Source organism: Amborella trichopoda, chromosome 2 (genome assembly GCF_054954075.1).
Source record: "Amborella trichopoda isolate Santa Cruz 75 chromosome 2, AtrichopodaSantaCruz75HAP2 v2.0, whole genome shotgun sequence".
NCBI classification, from domain to species: Eukaryota; Viridiplantae; Streptophyta; class Magnoliopsida; order Amborellales; family Amborellaceae; genus Amborella; species Amborella trichopoda.
In genome coordinates, this window is record NC_142337.1 from 956826 (window position 1) to 976246 (window position 19421).

Here is a 19421-nt window from a genome sequence, read left to right on the forward strand (position 1 = left end):
TTCAATATTATAAGAACTAGAGAGAGAGAGAGAGAGATTCAGCTTTTGTTTCATTTAGAGAGAGAGGAGTCTAGTATTGAGAGGGAGTATAGTCTTCAATATTGTATCTAGCATTGAGAGGGAGTATAGTCTTCAATATTATAAGAACTAGAGAGAGAGAGAGATTCAGCTTTTGTTTCATTTAGAGAGAGAGAGAGATCGTATTCAATATGTTTCATTTTTTCCAAAATGTTGGTGGGTGGTTTGAGATTTGAGGAGTAAAAAAATAATGATCAGCGTGCCGGAATTTCAACCGTCCACGTCACCATGAAAGGTGTGGGGTTTCGGCGGTATGTGGTGATGCAACGTCGTCATGACACGTAGATTGACAAGAGAAGCCCCCTCATTCTCTCTCTTCTTAAGTTGACTTTATCAATGGGATTATGTGTATATATATCCCCCTTTCCAATCTCTTTTTCTTTCTCTCTTTCTCTCTCCAAGCATTCTTCCCCCCCCCCCCCCCCCCTTAATTTCTACTCTCCATTTCTAGAGCCTCTCTCCATTCTTCATCTCTTTCTCTCTCATCAAGCATTCTTTCTCTCCCCCTCTTTCATCAATCTCTCTCTCTCTCTCTCTCTATTCTCTTTCCACTCCCCATCTCCCCCTCTTTCTCCTTTTTTTCAAGGGTCTCCCCTTCTACCCAGCATTTCTCATCCCTTTTTCTCTCTCATCAATCATTCCCCCTCTCTCTCTCTCTCTCTCTCTCTAGAAGCATTTCTCTTCCCTCCTCTCTCATCTAGCAAACCCCCCTCTTTCTCTTTGCAGGATCTCCCCCGCCCTCTCTCTCTATTTAAAGGAACTCCCTCATCCATACAATCCATTTGTGTGTGTGCTTTTTCCATCTCTCTCTTGTTTCACACCATCCCACAAGCTACCCTCTCTCTTCATCTCACATCATCATCCCTCAACTCTCTCTCTCTCTCTCTTCATGAGTTTCTTAGATCTTGTGGAGGCCAGGTTGCCTCCAGGATTCAGGTTTCATCCAAGAGATGATGAACTGGTCATGGATTATCTTTGGAAGAAGATTGCCTCCTGTCCCTCAAACTCCCCCTCAATGATCGAGCTTGATTTGAACAAATGTGAGCCTTGGGATCTTCCAGGTCAATTCACACTAAGTAACCTTTCACTTTTTCTCTTTTCTTTTCACTTCTTAAGGGTAAAATAGTAATTTTTCAGTGCCCTCCTTGGGAACTTTCTTCTTTATTATTTTAATTTATCTCAATTCCAAGTAAAATTGCTCATTTTTTATTTGAGATTTAAGATTTTTGTTGGAAAAATTAAAAAAATTTCTCTCTCTTCGTGCTCTTAATTATTTTTTGTTGTGCCTACCCCACAATTCTTTCTCATAACTACCCTCTTGGGAATTAGTCTTCCTTTTAATGCTTTTTCTAGTGTTCAAATGATAATACTCACATTAAAATATGATAACACGCCCTCAATCCCTTACAATAAAAAATGACAATCCCCCCTCTCTATCTCATCCCACCCCTCCCCACCACAAATAATATAAAATAAAAAAAATCACTTGTTATCCTTAGTTTCTTTCAAATGGCTTGAGCCCCCAATAGAAATTAGTACTCTTAATGTAAACCTCACACCTTCTTTGAAGATCTTCACCGATAACAATCCTTTTCACCCTAGATCATTCACAATAAAAAAAGCTTTAAACATAGTGTTTTTTAAAAGATTAACCAGAAAAAGGTCTTAGGATCTTTAGTATGGGAATCATGCTCCAAACAATCTTGAAGATGGCAACATTTGAGAAAGAGACATGCATATTGGTTGTTGTTTTCTGGTGTACCATCTATTTTTCTGTTTAATTTCCATTTTAGTTTTATCGCTAAAGGAGTTCATGGGTTTTTTTTATCAGATATAGCAAAAGTAGGGGGAAAGGAGTATTATTTTTTTAATCTTCGTGATCGAAAGTACGCAACGGGTACGCGGACTAATCGAGCCACGGTCTCAGGTTATTGGAAGGCCACAGGAAAGGATAGACAAGTATTTGATAACCAAACAGGCACTCTTGTTGGTATGAGAAAAACACTGGTATTTTACCAAGGTAGAGCTCCAAATGGAACAAAAACAGATTGGGTTATGCATGAATTTCGACTTGAAGGACCATCATCTTCTTCCTTTAGCTTTCCCCAAATTCCTTTAAAGGTTGGCTCTCAACTCTCTCTTTATATATATATATCTATGTGGAGGAGGAAGGGATGTCATATTCATTAACAAATAACATTTTACAAAGTCTATTGATTGTAGAGAAGTAAAATTATTATCATCCAAATAAACACTAGGAAATACTAAGATTTCATGTTTACTGAAGGTTATTTTTAGGCTATTAGACTAAGTGTTCCGGGACTCAGCCGAATCCACTCGAACTTGACCGAGTTAGGTTGTGTGACAACTCAGGGTATTTGAAAATTTTCAAAGAAAAGAAAAATTGTAAAAAATAAACTTAAGTTGTACAATTTTTTTTTGCATGATTTAGATATATTGGGAAGATATTGGCGATTTTTTTTTTGCCATAATTATAATTTTATAATTTTTTTGGATTTTTTAAAATATCTGAAATTGGCAATTGTTTTTTTTTTTTTTTTTTTTAAATCCATGTTTTCTCTATGTTTTTTAACCTTGTTTTAACTTTTTAAAGGTGTTTTAGGTTTGAATTTACTTCTAGCACATGCTTTTTTTTTTTTTTTTTCAAAATTTTATTAAATTTTTTATATCTTTTTAGGGTTTATTGGCCCTATGCTGGACTCAGTTGAGTAACTTGCGGGAGCGACTTCCTTAGTTGAAGAGCATTTCCATACACTAATTAACCTTATTTTTCATTGTATCGTCTTTTGGAAATTTCATTCATCAATGCAGCGATGATCATCATAGTCTGATCGATAATGAACAAATGGAAATGTCATCGAATTACAAGCTCAAGAATTGGAAAAGTATATGGTAAAATTATTTATTTTTTATAAAAGAAAGCCATAATCATCGTCGGCTGCTAGATGTGAAATCAATGAGAGGGGTTCAATTGAATGCTCTCATATCCAAATAATCTTTTTCTCAAACTTTGTGATATACCCTAGCTATCTGATTGCACATTTCATGGTCAAAAGAAATTGTAAATTTCTTGTAACAAAATTAAATAGTTTAACATTGTACTAAAAGTTTTCATAATCCATACCATGTTCTCAGCATGCAAACTTTTTAAAAATTCCTAGGTTCTATACTAATAAAGAAAGAAATGAAAGCCTTTCCTTTTGCAACTTAAAGAATAAGAAACCTTGTAGTTAAGACTTTGTAACTAGGAATTTTATTGCCTTTTCTTGAACATTAGCTAGGAATTTTTATGCCTTAATATAGAAAACGCCAGGTCGGCATGGAATCGTTATGTCCGATTTGGGAATCGGTCACCTCATGCCAATTCTATCAAAATATAAGAAATCATCTAGGTCTTGAAGAGAACCGACGATTTGCTATAGTAAAACGCGATCCGGACCATTGATTCACCAATCTAAACCGGTTGTTTGCATTGCCCAATCTAGGTCACCAATCTGTTTTTTAAACCATTGCCGTAGAGTATAAGGCACCATTGCAACTATTCATTGCCCATTCATCTAAAAAAACTGGATCACTCACTCGCTTCCTCTCTCCCTCACACACACACACTAACTTCATTTTTGCTTGGTTTCTCCAGGAAGATTGGGTGCTATGTAGGGTGTTCTACAAAAGCAGGGGAGAGGGTGCAACATCTAACACAGAACATGATGAATTTCAAACAATGGTTGGCACCAACCTCATTTCTGGCCAAACTCCTCTAACTTTAGATGAGTTTGGCCACTTGCCCTGCTTCTCCACTCCCTCACAAGACATGAACCATGGATTGTCACATTCTCCCCAAACAGAAGAGAATTTACACACCAAAAGTCTAGAAATGGGTACCTTTAAGAATATTCTCTCTCAACATGGGCAACACTTTTCTAGTGAGAGAAACAGTATAAGAATCCATTGGAGCCATATTAAGAGATTTGGTGGTGACCCAAGGATAGGGTTGCCAAATTTAGGGGAAGAAAACCTAGCTATAAACAGAGCTTCTCCATGTGATGCACGGCCTAGGGATGTTTCTTCACCCCTTAGTGAAGAGAGTTACTTGTCAGAATCAAGTATGCCACCTATGTGGGATAATTTATATTACTAAGTTTTAAAGGTGGTTCAGTATTTCCCTCCATTGTAGATACCAAATTTTTTACAATGTCAAGCTTTGTTACAAAGACATGGATATGTGTGTTTACATTTATATCACATTAAGTTTTAAATTGGTTTTTCAGATATAACACATCCGTTTATTATTTAGTTAGAAAGGGAGTTGGAATTTGAGGTGATCTATTATTTAGTTAGAAAGGGAGTTGGAATTTAAGGTGATTCTTGCAGTACTTTACTTTTATTGCGAAATTTCAACCAAAAAAGTTAACAGAAGGTGTCTAAATTTCTAAAATACCATATCAGAAACTATAGACGCGCATGTCCGCGATACATAAAAGTGAAGTTGACGACTATTTTTGGAAGAAGATGAAGCGGTATTTACTTATTTGTAAGCTATTTTAATATAAAGATAATTTTGTGTGGTTGTTATAAAAGAATAATGAGAATGGAGATGAATGGGCATGTAATTTTCTTTTTTTTGTTGTTGAATATATACAGGCTTCTTTATTGTTATTATTTTTGATGAGGTTGACATTTTGTATTAAGCCAAGATATTATACTCCGGGGGGAATAGAATGCGTATTTACTTTCTTAGATAAAATCTCACTTAGAAATAATTTTTGGACCTCAAATTTTGGGGTGTAATCTCTTCAACCTATAGATTAACCTCAATAAATAAATAATATCCTAATTATATCCTCTACGCACTTGAGAACAATAATGTTTGAGATTGAATAGAGACCATCAAATTTTTAAATGATGAGATTCAAGTCTTTAAAAAACTCAATTTGCGTGTATGTTGAGAATAAGCATCTAATAATTCTTAAATGGTTCCCAAAATTTCAAATTTAAAAAAATCCTCCAAAATAGTCTTTTAGCCGAGGGTGCAGAAGTAAACAATGCTCCATCGGGAACGTAGTACACGTGCTCTTGTATTAATAGTAGGGGATTTACGTATAGGTTTCCTAGGTCTTTAATATGAGTATATGACCATATGTTTGACACGAAAAACTCATTGAAAATCATTAGAGAAAGGAAATTGAGTAAAATGAGAAGAATTCAACACCAAAAACCGCTAGTTTCGCGCTCTCTCTCTCTTCCTTCTTCTTCCCTTTTTTTTTTTTTTTTTAAATAAAAAATAAAAATAAAAATCTACGGTAGTCCTCTACATTTTTTTTGAGTAAGGAAAGTGGTAAGTCACTAGGGATGAATCCCTTCCTTTTGGTGAAAATAGAGTCAGAGACCTCACTATAAGGCTTGACAATACTATCGCCAAGGCCACAAGCTACATGCCACATATCGATTAAATGAAGTTTGTATTCCAATCTTTAACGGGAAAGGTTTCTATACTTCTCCTACAGCATAGAAGATTTATGCTTCTCCTACCATCCAGCCGTCCAATTTTACTCACCGTTTGATCTTAGATCAGACGTCTCAAACTATTTTATTTTTATTTTTATTATACAAATTGTATGAATATGAAATTTAGTACGTGTCATCTTCTCATTGGGGCGCACCTATAAAAAATATTAAAAATAATTTTTCGAAAAAATATAATGACCAAAATATCTTTTGAATCTTTCAAGAGTATTTTGGTCATTTTATTTTATTGAAAATATTGTTTTTAACATTTTTCGCTAGTGCAAGTTTAATAGAGGATTGGACGTCTAAAATTTCGTATCATAATAGTTTATAGAAAAAACATTAAAAAAAAAATAGTGTAGAGTGACATTGTGATTAGGGCAATCTTAGCCCTCCATTCAGAATGGATGGTTGGATAAGAGGAAGTATATAAGTTTTATGCCGTAGGGGAAGCATAGAAAGCTTGCCCATCTTTAAATACTCATAATCAATTCCCAGTAATTTGTCCACTTAATGAATCCGGGTCGACCGATTTTTTGGGGTTAAAAATTTTCATCATAGCAAAAATAAAAATGGTAAAAAAATTATTCGGCGGGAGTCGCCCTGTATCATCGATACTAAATTGCCCGATTCTCTAATAGAAAAACAGAAGTCTCTTAAAATCAAATTGGTTCTCAGTTTCGTAAAGGAACTAGGTCTGTACTTACCCAGATAGACAATGTGAGATTACAACCCATTTTAGTTTTCAATGGCTACAATTGAAAAATAAATTTGTTTTAAAATAACTACTCGTCTTATACACCCATGAAAATTTGAGAAATCCAAGACCGCCTTTTCTTATGAAAAACCCTAACTAGATGGGTAGATGGTATTGTGGATAGAACCACCAAACATCAATAATCCTAAAGTTGAGACACATCAAAAACAAAAAATAAAGATTTACGTGGTTTGTGACTACATCTACAGGGTGATGACAATTAATGGTTTCTCTATGCAACGTCCACAAAGTACGAGAAAGTTGTTTATTGAGACAATACGTAGGACTTCATATAATGTCACACACACTAACTAAATTTAATAGAAAATAGTTATATTCCCAAAATATTCATATAGGTCACCAAAACTTTTGGGTTAGGAGCCCTACAAACCCCTTGCAGGTGGACCATTAGTCACCAGCACATAACACTTTTTGTCTCCCATATGCTCCTTTTAGATATCCAAAATTGACATTTTAGTAGGATATCTTAAATTCATCCATTTTTATAGTGCAAATAATTGAATGCGTAAATTAAAGAGATTAAAATTTTAATTAAAAGCAAAATAGTTAAAATAATCAAAGCACTTAAAAAAATCAACAAGATGGTTAAATCAACAATTTCTACCAATTTACCAACAAAATTATTACATTTTAAAACTGGTTTCATTTAGGTAACTCCTCAAAGATTTTGATAAGAGATACAAAAATTGCCTTTGCTCTTGTATATAACACTGAACAAGTGATCACATTCTAGTACGTTGATACATTTAAGCCACTTGAGCCAAATGACTATCTTTTTGTTTAGGTTCTAAGACGAACTTATTTCTTCCTTTAAAAATAAATCTTGTTGCAAGTTTAGAACCCAAAACAACGGCATATGGACCATATACGTTCAAGTTAATTTATCAATTCCCATTTTAGAAAAATCGATGCTATCATTGACTAGGGCAATATTTTCATGTTTCCTAAACAAGTAGCGATATCTATGTAAATAAGAAATTTTTTCTTTTCCAAGAAAAGAGGCTAGGCTTAAATGATTAGCACTACACGATTTGCAACCCTGCTCCTAGGCTCAATTTCTATACAGGGTAGTCCCTCGTCTTGATTTTTAAGGGCTAGAGAGAGAGAGAGAGAGAGAGAGAGAGAGGAGTTGTTCATATGTGCAAGTTGATGTAACAATTCCCAAAATTATTATTATTTTTTTCCTATCTTTTGCATTCTTTCCTTGCTTTTTTTGGCTGGGTATCTTCTTTATCTTTTATGTTAGTGGTTGGCTTAATTTGAGTAGCACACTTCAAATTTGGAAGCCTTAGATCACCATGTCACACCATGGGAGACCCATTTTGAGTATCATAAGAGAAGCAATTTCATTGATAAACAACAACATTTCACAGCCAAACTACACTAAGAAAACACAGAGATGCCTACAACACACAAATAAAATGAGAAAACAAATGTCCAAATCCATTCCCACAATACTACAGGAAACCACACAGAAAGCCAAATAAAATAGACCACATTCAAACCAATAAAATAGAAAAAGCAATACATGTAGAGAGAATAAAAGAGATGGTCATTTGAGCGTCACAGAGAGTTGGAGTTGGGCAACACTGTGTGTGATAGAGAGAGAGAGAGAGAGAGAGAGAGAGAGAGAGAGAGAGAGAGGCTATAACAAGGAAAAGCCCAACAAGAATAATGAAGTGAAGGAGGAAGCAATTAGAGCACTTTTGCCATGGTGGCAAGACACACAAAGGGGAAAGTGGGGGTGTTTTTGGTGGGGAGAGAGAGAGAAAGGGGTGCCTTTCTTAGGGTGGTTAGAGAGAGAAAGAGGGTAGGGGCTTCAGACTTGGGATTTAGGGACCTTTTTGGCCTCCTTGTAGAGGTCTGTGATGGAGAACACAGTTAGAAAAATGAAAATCAAAGCGCCAATGAATGAAGCAATAAGGGCACCTGCACCATGGTCACAATATGTCTCAAACTTGTCACATATTTTGCTCCAATTTGCGTGTTTGTTCCCATTCTTTCCCAACTCAGCTACTGAAGTTGCAGCTGAAGCTCCCGCAGTGACTAGGGCCACCATAACCTGCACCGCAAGTGTGAACAAAATCATACAACACCTGCAAATGAAGTCCTAAAAAATATCTGTTGATTGAGGGTGATAATAGGTTGGGTTTGTGGCCCAGCTTGAAACAGAGTAGGGTAGGCTTTTGTATTAGAGTTCAGTTTTAAGCAGTGTTCGAAAAATTGTACCGGCATAGGTAACTGGATAAAGGCTGGGTCCGAGTTGCCATTAAATTGGCTGTTCAATCGGCCTATTCAGGCAAGTACCAGCCGTTCCAAAAAAGTATAAAAAATAAAATAAAAAAATCCAAGAAATATGAAAAATATATTTAGAATATGATTAAACAAATCACATCTAAATTGAGTTGAAAAGTAGTAAAAAAAAAATGGATTTTAAAAGATTGATTTGTGTATAGAGGTATTTTTGAAATTTTTCAAAAAAAAAAGGAAAAATATAAAAATAAGTATTCATAGCTAAAAGACTTTCTAATCTTTGCCAAAATAATAAAAGACATTAAAAAACACATTTAAAAAAAAACTATATTTTTTTGATTTTTTTTTTTTTAAATACTCAGCTGTCCACCAAAACCGGATCGGCAAGTGCCCAGTTCTTGTTTGATCGGCCGAGTTTGCGAGCACTAGTTTCAAGCCAAGAATGGATTTAGTCCAACTTTCCGATAACGATCTCGAAACAGGCCTAGGTTGGGCCTTATCCCAACTATTTATCCCAACTGTATGGGGTTCGATACATGAATCATGTTTTGGCATTTCGCTATCCATCGGATCATGATTCATGAAATAAATGTGTCAAAAATTTTACACTGATTGCCAACCTAATACAACCCTCCTCTTTTATGGGGGCCTGGGACCAACACGCTCGACTTGGAACAGGCCATAACAAAGTTTATTATTAACACATACGGGCCTGCCAGTGCTGACCTAGGTACTACCGGCGAGCTTTAATATATGGCTCAAAACCTGGCCTGGCTTGAAAGTCCATGAACCGGCCCAAGTTTGTTTACAACCTCAATGTTGATTACTGAGTTCTATTCTCTACAAAATGTCGAGATTATAACGTTAACTTTCTATTAATTAGTACTATATCAAATTAGAAAATCACCCAGATACTATAGTTTCCACTTAAGAACTATTCCATACCAGGAAAGGGTACTCACTTTTTTTTATTTTTTAGATAGGGTAATTTAGTGGGAAAGACATGTTAATTTTTTTAAAATATTAATAAAAAAATATTAGTGAAAATGAAAACCACAACATGATGACTAAGATACTAGGAGTTACCACTGTGACCCCCAATCCCTTTCACATTCAACATCCACTGTTCGTATTTTTCCAATGATGATATGGGTTTAGTCCACTGTTATAAGTAGCATGAAAGAGTGCACAACTCCACCATGAAAGAATGCACGATATGGATATCTTCTATGAGTATCCAAATACAAGTTTTAAGTATGTTGCCGTAAAATTTCAAATCTCTAATAAATTTTAGATAGAGAGGATATAAAAAGTTCATTTTTGTTCGAGTTTATCTCCTTGTCAAAACTTGAAGACAGAGGAAGAGTATCAAAAATTCATTTTTGTTGGTGTTCATATTCCTGTCAAAATTTATTGAGAGAGAGAGAGAAAGGTTAATCCATTTTGAGAGAGTAAAAAGATATTCAATTCCTAATTGAAGGGATTACCTCCATAAAATAGCAATAAACTTATTTGCCAAAAAGGCTTGCCAAATCCAAAATGGTGATATATGTGTGTAAGCGAGAGAGAGAGATGCACTAGTATGAACGAAAAACTGTTAGCCATTCTGTGTGGGAGAGAAAGATTCATTCATTTTGAAGGGATTATATGTACATGATAGAAATAAATAAGAGTGATTTACGTACGGATTCTAAAATTTTAGGTAAAGTACGAAACATTCCGTTTATAGGCAAAAATTACAAAGAAGGTCGGTCAACTCATTTGTTTTTGTTTTAACATTATCCCTCGGCCTGCGAATTCCATCCTCGGACTGAATTTTAATTTTAATTTTTTTAGTTTTTCCGTTAATAGGGCATTGCACCAAGCTTTAAGGGCAGTGTCCGAGCAGTCCGAGGTTCGAATCACCAGACCACCCTCTGTTCATGGAATGTCCAAGTTCCCTATCCTCGAACTGCTTTTTCTTTTTTATTTTTTGAAAAACAACAATCCAAAGTCTCCATCTTTCTTTATAATTTCAGCCCTCCTTGTAATTTTTACCTCTAAAAAAAAATCAAGATGACCGACCTTTGTAATTTCTACCTCTTAGGGTGTACCCCATATGTAAATCACTCAATAACTAAACTTAATTGCAAAAAGATTATTACCAAATCCAAGACGATTACTAGAAGTCCATGAACCTTCGAGACATATGAGTTGTTTCCCAACAAACGAATCAAATCAGCCAGGCAAACCAAGAGCATCACCAAAGAATAGAGACAGGCTATCGCATTTGCAACCACAAAAAACCTGCATTAAAAAACAAAAACCCTAATTCCTCCTTAATCTAACAATTACAATTCAAAAAATAAAATAAATTTCAAACACAAAAAAATTATTTCATCGTTTGTTCATAAATATTCGACCCAATGTTACCAAGATCCGACCAAACAATAAATAAGGAGAATGTCTGATCTTAATTCATTTAGTGGTCCAACTAGTCATTAATCTCATCAAGATCAGACCAAACAGACAGTGAGTCAAGAGAATGTCTGGTCTTTGTTCCTTTAGTGGTCCAACTAGTCATCAAACCGGTTGGATGGATTAGTGTCTGGTCTTAGTTCATTTAGTGATCCAACTAAATAGCAAACTCGTTGGACGGATAAAAAATGGTTGAAATGCTAAAATATATTAATAATTTTTGCAAATTACTTTCAGGCTTTGTTTTTCATATAACTAAAACCGGTCATGCGAGTCTCAAGCTCATTGAAAAAAGGAGGGTTGTGTTAGGTTGGTATCCAACTTAAAATTTTTGCAACATCTATTTCATAAATCTTGATCCTATTGTGGAACATGATTCATGCAATCAATCTCAAATTGTTGGGATAACACTCAAACGATGATGATGATGATGTTTATCTAAACAAGCTGGTTAACATCCTAATCCATTAGACCGGTCGATCCGATCCAGATGATAAAGGTAACATACTGGTCTATACCTTTAAGCTTTAGTAAGAGGTCCATGTGCTGAACCCAGTGGGTCAGTTCTGGGTCTGGGTCCAAATGACTTGGACCAGACTTGGGTTGGGTCTCGGTCAAGGTCTAAGTCTAGATCTGGCTTGGACCCTATAGGTTAGTCGATCAGGTCCCGACTTGATATAAAATATATAAAAATATTTACTATTAATTTTATTTATTTATTTATTAGACCCGGGTCGAGGTCCAAATTACTTGGACTCGACCCGCACCTGATATGTTGCCGGTCCTAAGGTGCTCCTAAGGCGGTCAGGTAGTTTGACTTGGCCTGATCAGCCCAACCCTAAAAAACTAGGACCTGAGATACAAAATGTTCTTCGAGGGCCTCGGCCCAGCCTGTTGCCAGACCTAGTGATGGGAAATTAGGTTGGTAATTGTGTAATGGGTTAAAAAAAGAGAGTAAATTACTTATGGACCCGAAATAATTACATAAAATATGAAATGATCTGATTATTGGAGGAAATTACAAGGTAAAATGGTCAACCCACATTTTTTTTTAAAAAAAAATTGCCCCTCGGTTTGTGGACTCCATCTTTGGACCGCATTCTAATTTTTTTTTTTAGTTTATTTGTTAATTGTTAGTGCATGAAGCTTTAGGGTAAAGCCCAGGAGGTTCAAAGATTCTCTGCCAGCACAACAAAATCTTAGGAGAGTGGTCCGAGGTTCCCATCTTCAGATTACTGTTTTTCTCAAAAAATAAGATATAAAATGTGGTCCGAGGATGGGGATCTCGGACCACTATTTTTCTCAAAAAATAAGAAAGAAAGAGTGGTCAAGGATGAGGATCTCATTTCGTTCAGGAACTGAGGCCTGCTCAATCCAAAGGGGCAGTCCGAAGATTCTAACCTTAAACCGCCTAGGCATTACATTTTATTGTTTATTTTTTTAATTTTTTGTTAGTAGGGCACCATCTTCAGAACACGGCGTAATTTTATAATTTTTTTTAAAAAAACAAGTGACAACGGACCTTCCACGTAACTTTACAGCCAAAATTGCCTCATTTCATATTTTTATTAAAGTTTTTGGGTCCCTAGACTTTTTTATATGTATAAAATCAGAGTTTGAAAGAAAAAGAGAAAAAAAAAAGACGGTGTGAAAGCTTACACAAAGGCATGTGTTTGATAAAATTTGGCCGTGACGAAACGGAGAACGGGGGCATTGTAAACCACGGTGACGGGTGATGTTTGCTTATTGAGTACCATCACAAGCGTTGCTGACAAAGTGGCACCAAATGCTAGAAACCTCAGGAGCAACGCCACTTTCTTTTGGACTTCATCTTTTGAAGTTGGGATGGGGCCTGAAGCCTCCTGTTTCTCCTTTGTCTCGGTGGTGGCCATTTAGAGAGAGAGAGAGACAGAGAGAGAGAGTTTTAGGCTCTTTAGACAAGGATGAGGATGTTGGGTATTGGGAAGTGGAACTCTAATGCGATTCTAAATAATAATAATAATAAAAAAAAATGGGACTCTAATGCTCTTTAGAAGGGGGAAGATGTTTGGGCTCTCTTGGGAGAATAGATTCTAGAGAGAGAGGTTTTATGCGGGTTTGAGGGTCTATTAAGGGTGGAGAGCTGTGGGTGTTGGGTTTCGGATCAACTGTCATTTTGTTTAGTGCATCAAGTTAACTACTAAGATATCATTTTGAGCCAATAGAAGAGAGAGAAAGTTGTGTTCTTAATAAATAAATGTTGTATGCATTTAGAGAGAGAGAGAGTAATTGAAATTTTTAGGAGAGAGAAATCATTTTGAGCCAATAGGAAAGTAAGAGTGTATGTGGATACAAGAAAAAAATTATATATGATAACTTTATACTGTGCAAGTAAGGTGCACCCAAAATTGTTTTTTATAAAAAGGCTTTTTCTATGCTGTAAACTCTCTAATCAATCATCTTGGCGATCTATAGATATAAAAAATATATATATATTAAATTTAAAAATAGTTCATCTTCTAATATATTATTTGGATTGTCTATTTTCAAGATTTTTTAGTGTTCATAGATCTGCTTGATTGTCACTATTTCTAGAACTTAAAATTTTATAATTGAGGGTAGCAATGAATTTTCATATCATCACAAGACTTTGTAGCATCAAAATTACATTTTCAGCATAATTTTGAGGTGCATCTTACTTCAATAGTATAAGGTTGACACCTTATACAAACCTCACCATGGGTAAATCATGTTTTAAGCATTGAGAGAGAGAGAGAGAGATTGATTAAACAATCTGAAGAAGACATTTGGGAAGATACAAATGCATGCTTATCTATTTCTTATGTTCAATAAATGAAGTAGATTTTCAAACCTAAGATTTTCAAACCTACTTTTCATTACTATGTTTGGTTTGGTAGGTGTATGTAGCTGAGAATGGCAACGTCTCAAAATATAAAAATATTATCGATTCATTCAACTCTTTCACCATTTTTTACTAAACCTCTCTGGTCCATTCCACCAAGATAAATATTTGACCATCGTATTACTGAAATGTATATCAAGAGACAATTTACTTTTAATACAAGAAAGTCACAATCAATGTTGTCCATCAGATTTACCTTTGATATAGAGATGTCACAATTATTTACATCTATCTGATATAAAATCAGATTCGAAAAGATTTCTTTTAAACTTGAGCTTGATCAATAAAATAAATGCAGCTACGCAATTTTGCATCCAATAGTCAAGATTAATTGTAACCACCTTATACTAGAGATAAATGGCCTCCTTATATACTTTTCGTATAATAAACTTTAGACGGTGATGAATTGGACGGTGAAGAAGTGTAGGTGAAGTACTGTAGAACTTCACCTATAGGCGTTTTGTGTGTTTTTCTATATATATATATATATATATATATATATATATATATATATATATTACAATAACTGAGCAGCTATAATAAATAATAATATAGGTAGAATCCAAGCCGTCAGATCTTCATCGAGTGGTTTAAAATACTCACTATTTTAATTTTAATTTTTTTTTATAAATTTAATTAAGATGAAATTTTGGATGTATATACCTAACACTATTGCGCATCATATAAAAATATGAAAAAAATATTTTCTATAATTAAAATTGACCAAATTACCCCTATAATTTTTCAGGGGTATTTCGATCATTTTATATTTTGGAAAATATTTTTATATATTTTTTAATTTTTCGCCCTATTTTTTAGTACACACGTCTAAACTTTCACTATGCTATGATTTCTAGAAAAAAATATTAAAATTCATATAGTGATATGCATTTTGAACTACATGAAGAAGATCTAACGGCTCCCATTCCACTTATATTACTATTCATTATAGCTGCCTAGCTATTACTAGCTTTTTCATGTATAGAGCCCAGGCTCTAAACCATCAAATTAGAGCCTAGCTTCAAATAGTGTCAAGAAATATGGTTTTCAACACTTGAAATCTTTGTGATAGCCTTAAAATATATTTTTATCTTTATTTATAAAGTTTAGATCAATAGATCTATGAAAACTTGAAAATCATGAAAAGTGACGGTCCAAAAATGTGTTTCAAAATTTCTTATTTTCAAAACTTGAAATCTATTTTTTTTTTCATGCCTATGCATCTTGATGTGGAAACAATCAATTTGAGGATATTTGGGCATCAAAACGACCTCTTCTAGTGAAAGTTTTGAGATAGGTTCAGATTTGATTGTTTAGAGACTCAACTCTATACAAATTTTTCTTTTATATATATATATATATATATATATATATATATATATATATATATATAAAAGGTCAACTCCCCAATTCAATTGAAATATACTAATCACGAATAGTTCTTATTGAGATTGTTAATTTTTCAAACCTCAACCATTAGGGGTGGTTTTATCACAAAACCTGACTCTTATCATAAAAAAATCCTCTAAAAGCCAAATGTGAAGATCTCATAGGGTTTCGTATGTTGGCCTGGTTGTTGAAGCGTTTCATCTACTTTATCCCAATCAAATCATACAATCGTAAATGACCCACTTCGCCTTGCTCTTAGTCTAAATCCCTTGGGGCTGTTACTCTTTTGTAAACAGAGGGAATAAACACCTCAAACTATTTGATGTAAAATTAAAGGGAATTTTATTAATGGATGAAATTTCTATCAGCATCGGCTTTATGAAAACAAAATAAAGTCTCACCTCAAATCCTCATCAAAGAAGTACTTTTGGTAATAAAAATCAATTTTCAACAACGATAATATAATTTAAAACCCAAATAATAGTATAGATCTTGCAGATCTATGAACACTCGAATAATGGCACATATCTTGTTGATCGATGAACACATATTATTAGGGGGCCTAGATAATTTGTTAAAATATATGCTATTTTAGAGCTTAAAATCTTAATTTTCTTCACAGCCATAATTCCCAATGCTTGAATTGAAGTTCTTGATGAGTTATGAGGTGAGGCTTTACTTCGTTTCATAGATCTGCAGCCCTATTAAACTATTTTATTTTATTAAAATACCTAAAAGAGATGAACTATTGAACAATTTATATTTTTTTTAGACTATTCCAACTTGAGACAAGTGTTATTTTATGGGTACTCTGAAATTAAATAAAGAGCTATGGATAAAATATTATATTGTTAAATGCTCATGGATAATTTGATACATTTATCAAAATGGAATAGCCAGGGTGTTTTATTTATCTGCATAAAAAGAAAAATAAAAAACCTCAATTTTTAAGCAAATTCATCGTACACCTCCAGTTATACCAAAATTAAATGGTCTTATTGTATACTTCTCATTCCTTGGTAGATTGTCTTCCCAACTAACCACACATTTGTGTGCCTAACAAGTTGCTTGTATAAAGAAGAAACTCTCTATTCAACTAATAAAATATTAAATAATAAAATATAATACTTAGAATAAGTCCCCAACTTTTTTCAGGATAAGATCCCATGTACATTTGGGTTTGCACCCATATTCACGGTAGTAAAATACAAAAATATGGGTGCTGATAGCAATCCCCTAATTACAATCCTAGTGATTATGCTAGAGCCTATTTGAAATGTTGCTTGTGGAAGGTTCTGCCCAATAGTTATTTATTATGGACTATTTTTATAAAAGGATTTAATAAAAGAAAATAAGCAAATGAAAGATGTAGGGCTGGCAATAGGCTAGGTCAGCTTTGTTACTACCCTGAAAAATTAGAGCCTAAGTCACAAATTGTGGCTTGGCCAGGCCAGGCCACGATGGCTTGAGGTCCTAGCCAAGCTAAGCGTGGGCCAATGCCATGACAGGGTCAGCCCAACCCTTTTTTTTTTTTATTGTTTTTCTTTTTCCCTTTGGGTGCGGAGGTCCAGCCGACCATATCAGAGCTCTTTGGCCTTATCTAGGCTGAGCAGGCCTTAGATCAGCCTTATATAGGGACTAGTGCCAGGCTTAAGCCAAGATTAGGCTGGCCCAAGTGTTACTGACCCTAGATAAAAGTTTAAGTGAACAAGATAAGGCACAAATGGGCAGAGGACCAAGGGAAAAAGTTTATATAAGGTGTCCACTAGAAAACTTAGAAAAAAGTACTGTACGAGTAAGGTAAACCTAGAAAACCCACTAGAGAAGGTTATTCTCATAATGGAAAACTCTCCAATCAATCATCTCAACCTCAAGATTCATAGACCTCAAAAAAGTTGATTTCTAATCCTAAAAATGGTTCATCTTTTAACATATTATCTGGGCTGTCTATTTTCAAGTATTTATAGATATGTTTGCCATTTTCAAGATTTTCAAGTATTTATAGATATGTTTGATTGTCACCATTTTTAAAACTTTAAATTTCATAATTGGGGCAACAAGAAATTTTAATCTCATTACAAATCATGGCATGGAAACTGCATTTTCGACATAGTTTTGACACCTTAACAAACCTCACCCGATGATCAAGACATCTCAATTATCATTACAAGTCCTCTTATTTTATGGTGGAGAGAGAGAGAGAGGCATTAGCAGTCCCAAGTACATCTGCAGAAGATAAGGAGTTGGCATTTTCCTTTTGAGCCAGGATGCTCATCCATGCATCTCCTCCTGCAAATGGCACCTCTGCAAAAGATCCTCCATGGAAGGTTCTTGTGGCACTTCCCGGCTTTTGCAGTTGTCGCCATTGCCCCTGCAAGATTGTTTTGCATAATCAAGAGCTTGAACAAATTGAACAAAGGGAGTTTGTACCAGTTTTAAACATGGACATAGGCATAGATCACTGCTATTTTTGTTTTTCCCTTAATATTGACTTTGTACAAGGTGATAAAAGGACTCTAGACGTCACGTTGTGGCACCCCCTTTTCTGATCACCTCTGCATAGATCACTACCATCATCTTTATGAAAGAATCATGATTGCAGTATGGCTTGTCGAATGAAGATGCTAGCATGTGAATACGTATTGAAATTTCTTAAAAATGTTAGAAATTTCAATAAGATGATCAAATGTATGTGTAGCATGATCCTATAAACATAAATAAGCCCTTTTTTATATGGCAAAATTCTTATTAATGTTACTTAAAAGTGGAGTGATTTTCATGATTTTGAATAATAATATAATAAAACTTCTTTTCCCAAAACTATGTTAGCAGTATGGGTGAAACATGGTATTTTGAAAGTTTTTAAGAAAATTTGTACTGTATATAATATTTGTTGATAAAGTTATGAAAAATACCATGTTTCACCCTGTTATAAAAAATTTACCAGAAGAAATGAGAGTGATAAGGAAAAAGACAATGGCAGAAACTGTGAAGAGCTTCTTCATCTTGGATGCTCTAACATAAGGGCTCCTTTTGTTTTGTGATAGTTCCAAATCAATAAATAATAGAAGATTGAAGGAAAATTTATTGGACAAAGATAAGTTGGAATCTTTTTGCTAACTAAATATAGCACATTTTTATTAGATACAGCACATCTTTACTAAGGACTCACTGCCTAATTAAAAGTAAAAATAGGTCATATTAATTGTATGACATAAGTCATATTAATTGTGTGACAGCTAGGAATCGGGTGTAACCTTGATTTGTTATCGGTAGGGCTGTTAACGTTCCAGGACGGGCCAGCGCTGACCCGCATGGGAGTATGCAAGGTAGGTGGCCCGGCCCCGAAAATTTGGACAAAACATGGGAGCGGAGACTCTGCATATTATTATCAGGATACATAGGAGCAGAGGACTGAACTATCGAAGTGCTATTGTGCCCTTACACGTGCGTGCTCGATCGTTCATCATTCACATGCTGTACGTGTTCATAAGCTTTTTCTCCTTTTGATTTTTAAAACAAGAGCAAAGATGATGTTCACACATTTAAACAACATTTCCCTCTTCCACATCTTCAAGGATAAATTATCCATCACTTTTTTCTCTACACATACAAGACAAAATACCATTTTCAAGACTATACACTTTTCAAAACACTATGAGAATATTATTTTAAAATAACATAAGTGTTTTCCATAAATAATGAGTAGGAAAAAGTAATATATTGGTGTAAACATTTACATATAGAAAAGTATATAATGAGACTATTTACCTTTGGTACAAAGTGGTCACAATTAATCTTGACCATTGGATGTGACATTGGGTAGCTACATTTATTTTATTGACCAAGCTCAAATTTCAAAATAAATTTTCTTGAACTTTATGACGCACCCAAGCTATCAGATTTCACATTGGATGGTTGTAAGTAATTGTGACATCTCTATACCAAAGATAAATGGTCTCATTATATACAATCCTTATATATATATATATAGTAAGATACTACAAAACACCTATAAGCGAAAATGAACAGTGATTT

At 34.4% G+C, this 19421-nt stretch overlaps 2 protein-coding genes and 1 long non-coding RNA gene across 5 annotated transcripts; 1 reads left to right on the plus strand and 2 right to left on the minus strand.

The window, feature by feature from the left end:
• Positions 1-465: 465 nt before the first annotated feature.
• LOC18427286 (NAC domain-containing protein 21/22) lies at positions 466-4400 on the plus strand. Of its 3 annotated transcripts, none has more exons than XM_088857215.1 (3): positions 466-1154; positions 1910-2199; positions 3737-4400. In XM_088857215.1, exons 1-3 carry the CDS (start codon positions 968-970, stop codon positions 4235-4237), a joined length of 978 nt encoding a protein of 325 aa, XP_088713341.1. In that variant the 5' UTR covers positions 466-967; the 3' UTR covers positions 4238-4400. The 3 variants fall into 3 exon arrangements, with proteins under 3 accessions (XP_088713341.1, XP_020518597.1, XP_020518598.1); XM_020662938.2 differs by having other exon boundaries at positions 466-1139; XM_020662939.2 differs by having other exon boundaries at positions 466-1118.
• A 3302-nt stretch (positions 4401-7702) lies between these two features.
• LOC18427285 (CASP-like protein 1B1) lies at positions 7703-13336 on the minus strand. Its single transcript, XM_006836338.4, has 3 exons — positions 12752-13336; positions 10780-10921; positions 7703-8444 (listed from the first exon to the last, which is right to left on the minus strand). The coding sequence occupies exons 1-3, from the start codon at positions 12982-12984 to the stop codon at positions 8202-8204; spliced, it is 618 nt and encodes a 205-aa protein (XP_006836401.1). The 5' UTR covers positions 12985-13336; the 3' UTR covers positions 7703-8201.
• A 4097-nt stretch (positions 13337-17433) lies between these two features.
• LOC148783028 (uncharacterized) lies at positions 17434-18560 on the minus strand. Its single transcript, XR_016048750.1, has 2 exons — positions 18328-18560; positions 17434-17754 (listed from the first exon to the last, which is right to left on the minus strand). It is a non-coding gene; the product is annotated as an uncharacterized LOC148783028 (long non-coding RNA).
• Positions 18561-19421: the final 861 nt, after the last annotated feature.

What these genes read in the sequence shown, in the direction of transcription:
- LOC18427286 (XM_088857215.1), top strand. Translation starts at nt 968, where the DNA reads ATGAGTTTCTTAGATCTTGTGGAGGCCAGGTTGCCTCCAGGATTCAGG. An exon ending in TCCAGGTCAATTCACACTAA is followed by an intron (nt 1,155 to 1,909) that starts GTAACCTTTCAC and finishes TTTTTTTATCAG; the next exon opens with ATATAGCAAAAGTAGGGGGA. An exon ending in TTCCCCAAATTCCTTTAAAG is followed by an intron (nt 2,200 to 3,736) that starts GTTGGCTCTCAA and finishes TGGTTTCTCCAG; the next exon opens with GAAGATTGGGTGCTATGTAG.
- LOC18427285 (XM_006836338.4), bottom strand. Translation starts at nt 12,984, where the DNA reads ATGGCCACCACCGAGACAAAGGAGAAACAGGAGGCTTCAGGCCCCATC. An exon ending in TATCAAACACATGCCTTTGT is followed by an intron (nt 10,922 to 12,751) that starts GTAAGCTTTCAC and finishes TTTTTAATGCAG; the next exon opens with GTTTTTTGTGGTTGCAAATG. An exon ending in TAGTAATCGTCTTGGATTTG is followed by an intron (nt 8,445 to 10,779) that starts GTAATAATCTTT and finishes CTTGCGGTGCAG; the next exon opens with GTTATGGTGGCCCTAGTCAC.